The sequence below is a fragment of the Leptosomus discolor genome, chromosome 25 (assembly GCF_034619465.1).
Source record: "Leptosomus discolor isolate bLepDis1 chromosome 25, bLepDis1.hap2, whole genome shotgun sequence".
Taxonomy (NCBI): domain Eukaryota; kingdom Metazoa; phylum Chordata; class Aves; order Leptosomiformes; family Leptosomidae; genus Leptosomus; species Leptosomus discolor.
Window position 1 is genome coordinate 2,316,172 of NC_141415.1, and position 13,302 is coordinate 2,329,473.

A 13,302-nucleotide genomic window follows, 5' to 3' on the forward strand; every position below is an offset into this window, starting at 1 on the left:
TGTGCTCTGCACAGACAGGGGGGAAGTTCAAGCTGCAGTGCAGGTCAGGCTGCAAGGAGCCAGTACAGCTCCACAGAGCCGTGCAGAGCACAGACCCATGCTCAGTTCTGCAGCGCATCACCCATGCTTTTCACTTACCCACGATGGACAATAACTCCACACACATGGCAGTCCCCATGGCCAGGCCGGCTCTCTCTCACCTCTCTCCAGCTTCTCTCTGCCTGCAGAACAGCTCTGCCCACACCTTCCCTGTCTGTGCCTCTGTCACTGCAGTCAGTCCTATTCCCTGTTAGTTCCTCTCTTGGTCTATGACAGCAGTGAAGGCGAGAGGTGGAGATGGAGGAACAGAATTTGTTGAAGCTGTTGGTGCAGTCCCGGGTGTTTCTCACCCTGCAGGGTGTTATGGCAGAGTGCTCGCTTGGCAGGAAAACCTGTGGTGGGCAAAAGGTGGATGTTGCTCTAGAGTCACCTTCGACCTACCTCTGAGGAAGTACTGCAGGGAGCTGCTGGCACTTAGGAACTGGCCTTAGGGCACAGCAGGTTGTCCTTCCACTGGCCCCCTGTCACTTGCTGCTGCTGAGCTGCTGCTCCTGGATGTGCCCCCTCCCCCCCGCCTTAGCCCAGCTCTGCTGGGACAGGGCACCCCTAGGCAGGAATGCTCCTCACCCTGCTCCCTCCACCACTGCCCACCACCCTACTCGCTCCCCTATGCTGACACTTCTGATATCTCTTCCCATCAAAGCCCTCCCAGACACCACTCCCCCCGCCCCTCAAGCAGCAAAGGCAGCAAAGGGCAGGTGAGATCTCAGCTGTCCTTGGCACTGAAGATCTGTGGTAGGTGTACGGGTTCAAGCCCCCCGGCTCATCTCCCTAAAGTTATGTCCACGGGATTCAGCAGGGACCAGGCTGTTGGGGGTCCTCAGCAGAGCAGGGACACTCCCTTCTCTATGCTCTGTGCTCACCCTTCTCAGCAGGAGCCCCGAGCTTTCACTGTGACCACAGGACAGGACACCTACTGAGCCCTGACACAGTGTCACTATCTTGACCGGGACCATCATTTTGGGGAACACTGCCCACTCCACAGTGGTCCTCCACAGACTGTCTGAATCCTTCCTCTCCTGTCTCTTTGTGCCCCAACATGGCCTCTTGAGAAGAGGATCCAGAGCAGGTGTGCAAAGGGAAGTTGCAGAGGGTAGAGGGGCCCATTGAAACTGGATGATTGAGGCTGGGAAAAGAAGCAGCGGGATGCACGGCTGGGGTTGCCTAAGGTGCACTGGGACACTTGAAGCTACCCCAGTGTGGTAGGATATGCCGGGTTCCCTACGGGCCCAAGCCCATGGAGGGCTGGAGTTCTGGAGCAGGGCACCCTCTACATCCTCCTTGTTGAGGTCTGTGGAGAAAAGCTAGGCTTGTAAGGTCATTATGCCCTGGACAGAGCAAGGACAAGAGCTGAGCAACATGTTCATCTGGCAGGAAACAGCAAAAGGATAAGAGTGCTGATATCTGCTTCTCCCTACTAGAAACCTTGCGAGGGGAGATAACAGCTGAAAGAGGGAGCCTTGCGGAGGCAAGATGGCTCTGTTTTGGCTAAAGAGTGCAGAAAGACTGTTTCAGCACAAAACCCTGATGGCTACACTGCCCTGGAGTGAAACTTTTGCTTAATTACCTAGGAAATTAATATTACAGTTAACACCCCTGCCTAATTCTATACATATATGTCACTCAACTTTCCACCTAAATCATGCTATATGTAACCCGTGGGAGGGGAAACAGAATTAGAGAATAAAAAGAGGAGAATAAGGGATAAAAATTGGGAGAAAAGGACTGAAGATCTAGAAGAGATGGTCAATGGGCTGTGCTGCTTTTCCTCCACCCAAGATAGGGATGCCTTCTTGCTAAGAATTGCGCCTTCACCCTTGGTGAAGAATACCTGGGAAAACTTGGCCAGCATTATTATAGTACATTAGCACTATTGCAGTAAGTGCATTTATCAACGGCAACTCTGCACCTATTATATCTGTCCTTTAATAAATTAGCTGTATTTGCAACTTTGCGAAACTGCTTCAGTGAAAGTTCCTGAGAGGACTCTGACAGGGAAACGTCACATCCTTACTCTTAACATGATGAGGTTCCCCTACAAATATCCATGTTGGCCCTCAGTGTACGCACAGGAGCATATATGCATATGGAGCCAACACTAACAACACGACGTAGAGACTATTCATCAGGTCAGGCTGCAGGGCTGCCCCTCACAGACTTCATCAGGCCAGGCTGCAATGCCTGACCCCTTCCCCCTGCCCATCCAGCAGGCAGGGGCAGTGTAGCGGGACCTGAACACAGCGAGGGAGCACGACAATTAAATCCTCTTTGTGCCCCTGCTCTGCCCCAACAGGCCTCTGCAGAACTGCAGGGCTCTTCCTTCCATGCCTCTTTAAGCACCATCGCATTGTGCACCTCACTTGAACTGGTAAAGGAAAGCAACAGAAGCTGACACCCTTGGGAGGGTGATCCTTGCATCTACTCAGGGACATGCTACTTCAGGGACTCTCTTCTCCCATTCCTGACCCAGCTTCACTCACCCAGCACATGCCCTCTTGGAGAAAACATAAGCGGCTGTGTGGGGAAAGGGCAGGTTGCTCCACACCATCAGTCTTTACTGTTGTTGCTCCTCCTGCACTCATCCAGCCCAAAGAAAGCCTGCTCTGCTACTGCAGCTAATCCCCTCAAGGCTCTCACAGACAGAGGAAAGAGGATCCCTTTCTACAAACCCCAGCTCCACCACTGCCTCCTCCTCACAGCGCACTGGCAAAGCAGAAGTCTTGATGGCTTTTAGGTCTTCGATGGTCTCACTAGTGAAAAAGTATTTGCAGCTAAACTGTCTTTCTCTCAACCCACGTGTTCTCTTCCCCCTGACTCTTTCCCCCATTCTGCTGAGGGGGAAGTAAGAGAGAGGCTGTGTGGGGCTTAGTTGCCTACGGGGATTTACCCTCAGCAGTCCTTTTTTGGTGCCCAATGTGGGGCACAGGGGTTTTGACAGAGTGGACTGAATTTATAGCTGCTACAGCTGCTTAGCTATGAATTGGCAGGCTCCTGTGCTTGCAACAAGGCATACTTGCTTTGCTTCATGTTAGACTCTAGTGCTCGTTAGTGGCTGCTCTTTGCTTTTTGCTCTTTGCTGTAGTGCTTATCATCTCACCCTGCTGTGCCTGGGAAGGGTTTGCCAACAGCAATGGCCATGCACCTGGGTTGGCATATTCCAGTAGACCAAGTGGCAAGGACTGTGACCTGTGGGCAAGTCCACATAGGAGCAGGTACACCCCTGAAGGAAAGGAGGTTTGTGGTTAAGGCCATGTGGGAGCAGGCCTTACCATGAGCTGTGTGTTAGCCAACACTTGAGAAGGGGTTGAGTGAACACTGGCACAGGGCGGAGGGGAGGAGTTATTGCAATGTTACAGCCTGTGCCCTGCTCCAAAGGGACAACGTGGGCAGGCTGTAATAGACAAACGTTCAAATTGTGTTAACCCATGATTTAAGTTGCATGTTATATGAAGTACTGTAACAGGAACCAAACAAACCAAGAGAGGACGAGTTTCAGAAGAAGCTTTGCAGGTTCAGCATGACTCAGCCTGAGCAGGCTTTGGCAGCCAATAAATACACACAACACAATGTGCTCCTGACCTGAGCAACCACCACAACTGACGGAACCCAAGTCACGAACTGAATCAACTCAATGGACGTTTTATGCACATTTTACAGGGGTGGCCCATAGCCTAAGGAAATTACATCTGTGTGAATAACAAAGGATGGGGAGGGGTGGTTGTGGTCATTGAGGATGTATTGCATGGTGTGGGACCCGAGCACGACGTAAATAGTGTGGCATAAGGGGTGGAGACTGTACTCGGTCTGGTTGGGATGAAGTTAATTTTCTTCCTAGAAGGTCATATGAAGCTGCCTTTTTGGTTTGGGACCAAACCACGTGGATGTTTTAGCTAGTGCTGAACAGTGCTTTCAGAGGATCAGTCCCTTCTCTCTTTCTCACATTGCCATGCTAGTGAGTGAGGCTGGGGGTAGGTAAGAAGGTGGAAGGGGACTCAGCCAGGCCAGCTGACCCCAACTGACCAAAGGGAGAGTCTATACCACGTGGCATCATGCTCAGCCATAAAAGTGGTTGCAAAGCAGAAGAGGGGGATGCTCAGAGTTAGAGTGTTTGTCCTCTCAATTAACTGCAATGTGTGATGAAGCCCTGCTTTCCTGGAAAGGGCTAAACACCTGCCTGCTGACAGGAAGCAGTAAATTTATTCCTTATTGTGCTTGGCTTGTGTGCACACCTTTGCTTTACCTATGAAACTCTCTCGATATCAACCCTTGGGTTTTCTCGCTTTTGCCCTTCCAACTCGCAGCCCCACCCTGCTCAGGACTCAGTGACTGAGCGGCTGTGTGGGGCTTAGCTGCCTACCAGGGTTAACCCACAAAATGGATCAACTTGGCCAGCTAATCATAATGGAGAGCCTAGAGCCACCAACCACCTGGCAGAAGCACTGATGTCATTGGAATAGCCTTGCCTTTCTCTTCCAATGAAGCAACATGTTTTCCTTCTACAATGCAGTGCTTCCAAGAGAGCCCTGTAAAATATCTAAACACTGCAATAGGGGCAAACATCACCAGGGTTCAGGATGCCTGAAACATGCCATGTACTGAATGGTGGCTTGGCTAACGCTGCAGCAGCCTGGGGTTCCCAGCATCAGAACAGACGTAAAATCTTATAACATTTTATCCCCTTTCCTGGGATGCTAATGAAATGGTTCTCTATTCTCAACCAGGGAACTACAGGCTGCTCAGCCTCACCTCAGGCCCTGGGAAGGTGATAGACCAACAAGTCCTGGGAACCACTGCCAGGCACACAAAGGACAAGAATGACATCAGGAGTCACTTAGGGGAAGTCACACATGACCAACATGCCAACCTTCTACAATTAAATGACTGGCTTTGTGTAGGAGAGGAGAGCAGTGAATACTGGCTACTTCAACATCCAGAAGGCTTTCGACACTGTCTCACAGACGATCCTCCTAGAGGATCTGGTGAAGTCTGGGCTGGATGAGCAGAAACAGTGAGATGGATCAAAAACTGTCTGAATGCCTCGGCCCTGAGGGTGGCGATCAGTGGCATGAAGTCTAGTTGGAGGCCAGAAACTCGAGGTGTACCCCAGATGTGAACACTGGCTCCAATCCTGTTCAATATCTTCATTAATGATTGGGAGGATGGGAGAGAATGTGCCCTCAGCAAATGTGCAGATGACACCAACCTGGGAGGAGTGGCTGATACAGCAGAGGGTTGTGCTGCCATCCAAAGGGACCTCGACAGGCTGGAGAAAAGGGCTGATAGGAACCTCACAGAGTTCAACAAAGGGAAGAGCAGTGTCCTGCATGCAGGGAGGAACAACTCCATGCACCAGGACAGGCTATGGTCACCCAGCTGGAAAGCAGCTCTGCAGAAAAAGATCTTGGCGTTGCAGTAGACACCAAGTTGGTCATGAGCCAGCAACGCGCTCTGGCGGCAAAGAAGGCTAAAAATATTCTTTACTGCATTAGACAAAGTGTTGTCATCAGGTTGGATCCTTCCTCTCTACTCAGCGCTGCAGGAAACAGCTGGAGTACTGGGTTCAGCTCTTGGCTTCCCAGTACATGAGAGACATGGACATACAGCAGGCAGTCCCGCACAGGGCCACAAAGATGAGTAGGGGTTTAGAGTATCTCTCCTGTGAGGAAAGGCTGAGATCACTTTGAATGTCAAGGCAGGAGAAGAGAGGGCTCACAGAAGGATCTCCTCAATGGTCAGAAATACCTGAAGGGAGGGTGAAAGGAAAACCGGGCCTTGCTCTAGGAGGGCCGGTGGAGCAGGTAGGCTGACAACATGACCTGATGAGGTCCCCTCCAACATCAGTTGTTCTGCAATTCTGTGAGTAGAGAGGAAGGATCAAAACTTGGATTTATATAAGGCATGCAAGGCTGTGCTAAATAGCCCCGTGTGTAACCCTCCAACTTATCCTGCGCCCCAGTTTACTTAGCTAGAACAGGCAATGACCCTGTGCACACAAGGTCCTACATGGCCAGACTGGCTTCTGCTCACCTCTCCCCAGCACCTCTCTGCTCACAGACCTGCTCTGCTCTGGCTTCCCACATCTGTGGACTTGTGACACTGCCCAACAACCACTGGCAGGGGCATAGCAGGGTAAATGGAAGCAGGCAACTCCCATCACCTGCCCATGGGGACAAGGGACAAAGTGCAGAAGTGAGCCCTCTTGTACCACCTTCCCCAAGCACAGTGGTGGCCTCTGTGGAAAGCAGTCGGGGACTGCCTCGTGTCCAACACAGCCTGTGCTAGACAGCTACGCATCACACCTGCTGCAGGGCAAAGTGAGCTCATCAGCAAAGCTGCCATTGCCTATGGGACAATATATTTAAGAGAGGTTAAAACAGCACCCAGCAGTGAGAAGTGAGGAAAGAAAGTATGAGAAATAACCCTGCAGAGACCTAGGTCAATGAAGGAGGAGTGGAAGCAGGTGCTCCAGATGCCACAGTAGAGATTCCCCTGCAGCCCGTGGAAGAGTCCATCTTGGAGCAGGTATTTCCCTGCAGCCTGTGGAGGATCCCACAGTAGAGTACATGACTATGCCCTGACAAGAACAGGGGCCTGTGGAGATCTGACGCTGGAAAACATTTATCCTGAAGGACTGCAGCCCTTGAAGTGTGCCTACGTTTAGCCTGTATCCAGGGCTAAACTATAACAGTTGCTCTACCACCCAACAACCCCTCACCTGCCAGGAAGGGGAATTGGGAAAAGGAGAGGAGAACAGTGGGTTGAAGTGAAAACAGATTTCATGATATAGCACTAACACCAACAAAGACACACAAGGTTCTACTCAGCCAAATGAATACGCAGCAGTCACAATCAAAAGGAGAGCAGTCCTCAAGAAAAAAAGAGAGGCTAGAAGAAGAGCAGGAAGAACCCCAGAAGGACTCCACACAGAATTTCAGCAGAAACCCCACTGATGCTCCCCTTCCTTAGCAAACCTTCCCACTTTGTAATAAGCATAACATTATGGGATGGGTTACACCTGTACCTAATGCAGCTCAGCTGCCCTGCCTGACTTGAAACTGCTAACAGCCTGCCTAACATGGCTGGCCTATGATTCTTTCCAAGACAAACCAGGACAAAAAGGAAACACACTGGAGTTATTTGTGAAGGACTGCAGACCATAGGAGGGAGGAAGGAGCAGTAGAGATGAAATGCCATGAATTGACCCCAAACCCTATCAGTCATGGGCCACCTGGGGAGAGGAGATAGAAGACATTGGAATGAAAGTATGAAGTTGAGTATGGGAGGAAAGTGGGGGGTGGAAGGGAAGGTGCTTTCAGTTTTGTTGTTGCTCACAACCCTACTTTATTTTAATGGGCAATAAATAGAGTCCTGCAGCATGAAGGAAAGACCAGGAACTCCCGTGGTGGGTAGCGACAGAACCTCACTCCCTGGGAATAGCCCAGAGCCCCCCACCCAAAGTACTGCCCTGCCCCACAGCTCTGACACCGTGGGCTGGGCCCTGGCAGCAGGTTTGTGTCAAAGCTCAGCTGGATTTCCTGCCTCCGTGTGAACAGCACAGAAGTAGCGGGCAGAGTCCCGGGGGTGCAGGGCACGCAGGGACAGAGAGGACTCGGACCGGGCATTATCCCGAGATACCGTGGCTCGACCATCCACTGCTGGCGCGAATTTAATGACTGACGAATCATAGGTGATATAGGACACCCACTCGAGACGGCCACCGGGTGCCTGACGGTACCACTGAATTCGGTAACTCCCGAAGTCGAAGCCGTGCCCGCGGCAGGAGAGGAGCACGGAGTCCCCGGGCGCTCGCAGCCCTCCGCCGGCCTCCACCAGCCTCTGCTGCGCCCACACCCCTGCGGACGGAGAGCGCGGGCAGCCGGGCAGGGCGCGCCCACGGCCCGAGCCCCTTCACCCGCCGCCCCGGCGACCCCCGCCCCGGCACAGCCACAGCCTCCACCCCCCTCTCTCCCGGCAAAGCCCCGCGCCCGCGGCAGGGCCCCGCCTGCCCTCCCCGGGGCCGAGCCGCGCCTGCTGCGGCACTCGGGCCCCGACCCGCCGCCCGAAAGCCTCCCTCGCCCTCCGCCGCCCCCTCGCCCCCTCCCTCTCCCGCCCACGCCACCCGCTCCCCGCTCCCCCGCCGAGGACGCCGAGCGACAGGCGGCAGCGCGCCCGGCGCGGCAGCGGCCGCAGCCCCGCGGCCCCGACACGGGCAGGGCCGCCCGCCGGCAGCCCCAGCCCCGGGCCCAGCCCCGGCCTCACTGCCCTCCCCGCCCGGCTCTCACCTGCCGGCCCCGTGGCCAAGGACAAGGCCAGGAGCCACGAGCCCAGCCCGGCCGCCATCGGGCCCTGCCGCGCCGGCGCCCAAGGGCCCGGCGGGAGCCGCACAGATGCCGAGCGGAGCCGCGCTCAGGCCGCTCCTGCCCGCCCCGCCGCCTCGGCCCCTCCCGGGGCAGCGCAAAAGCGTCCGCCCGCCCCCAGCGGAACAGACCAGACCCGCCCCGGCCCCGCCCCGCCCCCCGGTGCCGGTGCCCCTTCGGGGCAGGAGAAGCGGGGGGCGCGGGTCGGGACGCGGGTCGGGGGCGGTGGCGGCAGCGGAGGAGCGCGGCGCCTCCCCCGGTGCACGAAGCCTCCTGGCCCTTGGCTCCCAGCGCGGCCCCGCCGCTGGCCCGCCTTGTCGCCCTGCCCAGCCCTGCGGACGGGGGTCGGCGCCTCGGCCAGGCGCAGCCGGGGACGGCCCCGGCCCCAGCCCCATCCCCTGCCGCAGCAGCAGCGCTGGGCTGTCGACCTGCAGCGACCCCTCGCAGGACCCTGCCCGCGTCCCGCACCTCCAGCCCGCCCTGGCCTCGCTCCCATCCCCTGCCCGCATAGGTCAAGAGACACAGCGCAGAAATTATCCCCACACACTCCTCTTTCCTTGTCCCACACTGCTCCTTTCCACACGGCAGAGCTCCCCCCTCCCCACCTCCACTGCAGCCCCTCAAGCCCCAGATCATCCCTCCCACGACTTGCAACCTATTCTTGTTCTTGTTTCCTGCTGGGCTGTACAGCTGTCCTGCGGGTGACCACTGACATCAGGTATGTCCGTTGTGCCTTCCACGCTGAAGAAACAGCAGAGGTGGGCAGTGGGAGATGCTGCTAGGGAAGCACTGGGGCTGCAGGGACCTGCTCCAGCCCTTGAATAGAGTCTCCTTGTCATCCTTGCTGGGATGGGAAATAATCCCACAGACACAGGGGTCCACATAGCCAGAGCTCCTCTGTCTTAGGTACCCTTGCCTTTCCCCACATTCACCCTGCCTGTGCCCTTGTCATCCCTGCCTGCTCCACTCTATGCTCCAGTCAGAGACGTGTTACTCCTTAGGCACTTGTCTCGCCTGTGCCAACCTTGAACCCAAAAGCTGAGAGCTGGTAAAGAGAAAGTAGTTGGAACTGCCAAGGCACCCTTGACTGTCTTTTCCTGTCATTCCTGCCAGGACACAAGAAGATGTCCTTCAGATCCAGTGTGAGGGACAGGATCTATGTGCCTTTGCACCATACGGAAAGAACAGGCCATTAAAACACCTTTCTCTGTGGGGAGAACAAGCCAAGCTTAGTCCTGCCTGGGCTCTGGGCTGCCCAAACCAAATTGCTTTTAGTCCCCAGTGCTACCAAACTGAGCACAAACCTGAGGGAATTCCATCATCATCATCATCTTAATTATCTTTGTCTTCATCTTTGTCTTCCTCTTCATCTTATTCATCTTCATCTTTATCAATCATCATGATTTGATGATCTCAGGGCAGTGTTAGGGGATACCTTTTATTAATATATAGAGCCTCTTGCCTTGTGGGCTGCAATGCTATTGGTCATAGAATCATAGAATCATTAGATTGGAATAGACCTCTGAGATCATCAAGTCCAACCGTTGACCTAATACCACCATGCCCACCAAACCATGTCCCAAAGTGACACTTCTACATGTTTTTTGAACATCTCCAGGGATGGTGACTCCACCACTTCCTTGGGCAGCCTGGTCCAATGTTCGACTACTCTTTTGGTAAAGAAATTCTTCCTAATGTCCAATCTAAACTTCCCCTGGAGCAACTTGAGGCCATTTCCTCATCCTATCCCTTGTTACTTGGGAGAAGAGACTGACCCCCACCTTACTACAACCTCCGTTCAGGTAGCTGTAGAGAACGATAAGGTCTCCCCTCAGCCTCCTCCAGACTAAACAGCCCCAGCTCCCTCAGCTGCCCCTCCTAAGACCTGTTCTCCAGACCCTCCACCAGCTTCGTCGCCCTTCTCTGGACACGCTCCAGCACCTCAATGTCCTTCTCGTAGTGAGGGCCTGTCACGGGTTGAGGCTGGGCAGGCCACTAATGAATGACAGATGCTCTCTATTAACCCCCTCCCCTCCAAAAAGGGAAAAGGAGAGAGAACAAGGGAGAGAGACTTTACAGTTTGGAAAAGAAAACTAAAACAGCTTTAATGGAACAATAACAATAAAAGAAAAGATGACAAGAACAATAAGGAAATAATAAAATACATACAATATGTACAAATATATACAAAGAGATACAAAACCAACACTGAACGCAACTTCCCCCACCCTGATGACAATACATCACCACACTGCAGGGCTGGCACTGGGGCAGTCCCAGGCTGGACTCGGCAGCAGATGGAACGGGATGCAGGAGCTGGACTCAGGCACTGGATTGAGGGATGCACGGATCGGGATCGACGACAGAAGAACAGAAAGGTTCCTCCTCAGATGTCAGCCATCAAAGAGATTGACCCTCGTTATCTCTCAGCTTTATACTGAATATGATGTATATGGGATGGAATACTCTGTTGGTCAGTTTTGGGTCACCTGTCCAGTTCGCTCCTCCCTGCAGGTGTGACCTTTTATGTGCCTGCGACCCTTTTCACTCCCGGCACCCCAACACGGAGTACAAGATTTAGCAGTGACCTTGGTCGCTACAAGAACAAGTGTAAGCAGGGGCCTCTCTGCATCCCATTCCTTGGTATGAACTATAAACATCAGGCCTTAGCACTGTTAGAAGCAGTCACTCTCTGGGAAAACATGCTGCTGTTTCAGAAAGTCCAGTCAGTTAGAAGAGACTTAACTGAAAAGTAAAATCACTGAAACAGAAATAGTTCTGGTTTAGCCCAAACCAGGTCAGGGTCCCAAAACTGGACACAGCATTCGAGGTGCAGCCTCACCAGTGCTGAGTACAGGGGCACAATCACCTCCCTACTCCTGCTGGCCACACCATTTCTGACACAGGCCAGCATGCTGTTGGCCTTCTTGGCCACCTGGGCACACTGCCGGCTCATGTTTAGCTGACTGTCGACCAGCAGCCCCAGGGCCTTTTCCACTGGGCAGCTTTCCAATCACTCGTCCCCAAGCCTGTAGCGCTGCATGGGGTTGTTGTGATTGAAGTGCAGGACCCGGCACTTGGCCTTGATAAACCTCATAGCACTGGCCTCAGCCCATCGATCCAGCCTGTCCAGATCCCTCTGCAGAGCCTTCCTGCCCTCAAGCAGATCAACACTCCCACCCAGTTCAGTGTCATCTGAAAACGCACTGAGGGAGCACTCAATCCCCTCAGCCACATCGTCGACAAAGATATTAAACAAGACCGGTCCCAAAACTGAGCCCTGGGGGACACCGCTTGTGACCAGCCACCAGCTGGACTGAACTCCATTCACCACCACTCTCTGGGCTCAGCCGTCCAGCCAGTTTTTAACCCAGCTTAGTGTGCAGCTGCCTAGGCCATGACCCGCCAGCTTTCTTAGGAGAATGCTGTGGGAGACGGTGTCAAAGGCTTTACTGAAGTCCAGGTAGATGACATCCACAGCCTTCCCCTCATCGACTCAGCAGGTCACCTGGCCATAGAAGGAGATCAGGTTGTTTAAGCAGGACCTGCCCTTCATGAACCCCTGCTGGCTGGGCCTGAGTCACTTAGGTATTTCTTAGTTTTTCTATGCTTTCTTTAGCTTTTCTCTTTATTAGTATTTTCCAAAGAAGTTGGCTTTATGCTGACTGGGATATGGGAGGATCTCATCATTTAACCATATGCAGAGAAGGATACCCTGGCCAGTGCTAAGGCATAAGGTAAAAGCTGCTTTCCTGCTCCTTGGCTGCTCTGCAAAGAGGAGCAGGATGAGGGTCTGTGGCCCATTGTGTAGCCGTGTCGAGGGCTAGGGCTGGCCAGGAGCAAAACAGAGACATGGATCCCCCAGCTCTGCCCATAGCTGGGTCAAGACCTCAGCCAGGATGCTGTCACCACAGCAGCACTGGGTTCTGTAGTGTCAGCTCCTGGAGGAACTAAGAGCAGTTAAGGACTGATACTGCAGCTGCTCAGTATTTCTCCACGTACGATGGCTTGGAGACAGGGGGAGGAAGATGATAAGGGGGAAAGAAAAGTATTTTAATGGGTGAACATATAGATTCCTAGATTAGGCGAATGGAGTCCTGATTCTGATGGGTTGGCTCAGTGCTGGCTGGGTCAGGGCAGGCTGGTGGGGTGGTGGAGTGCAGGGATCTGCAGCCCCATCCCCAGTGCAGCTCTACACCTGCATAAGGCATAAAGGCAGGGCTTGGGCTTTCCCAGCCACTGCTGGCATAGCAGAAAGGAAAGGGACTGAAACTGGGACAGGGGCAGGAGGCAAAATCCTAGTGTTTGGAACCAGTGAGCAGAGAAGTGCCAAGGAGCAGCCCTGGCACTGAGAATAACTGCTCTTGGGCAGTACCTTTCTCTCTCTCCAGCCTCCTGGCAAATCCACAACCTTTGTTGTATTTCTCATTTCGATGAGTACTTTGCATACAATGGAGAGAGGAGCCTTCCTGCTATGCGTCTAATTCTACAGTAAAGTACTCCTCTGTCAGTCAAGGCTGTAAGGTGAGGTTGTTTTTGTAAGTCACACACCCTCAGCTGAAATCTGCCCAGGTAGTGAACAACCCCTGGACAAAGCAGCTACTACCTACCTAGCTACTAACCTACCTACTGTATTATGGGGACAAGGCGTTTGTCAGACAGAAGTGGAGCTGGGGTGATAGGTGGATCCCACTCCCGAGAGGAAAAGCAGGTGAAGAAATTCAAGTGGGGTGTAGCATGATCAACGGATCTACACATGGCAAGGCCACGCAAATTATAACATCTAATTGTATCTCAGACCCATTCAGGACAAGACTAGCAAAAGCTTGTGCTGCTGAAAAGTGGG

General features: G+C 53.5%; 1 protein-coding gene and 1 gene segment (V, D, J or C); both read right to left on the reverse strand.

Moving 5' to 3' along the window:
- LOC104344451 (T cell receptor alpha chain MC.7.G5-like) overlaps positions 1-13,302 on the reverse strand; it is a 158,231-nt gene that overhangs the window by 127,434 nt on the left and 17,495 nt on the right. The gene's annotated exons all lie outside the window — the stretch shown is intronic.
- On the reverse strand, positions 7,615-8,439 carry LOC147413650 (Ig heavy chain V region C3-like). The segment is given in 2 exon segments: positions 7,615-7,952; positions 8,382-8,439. Coding segments are annotated over 2 exon segments (396 nt in total).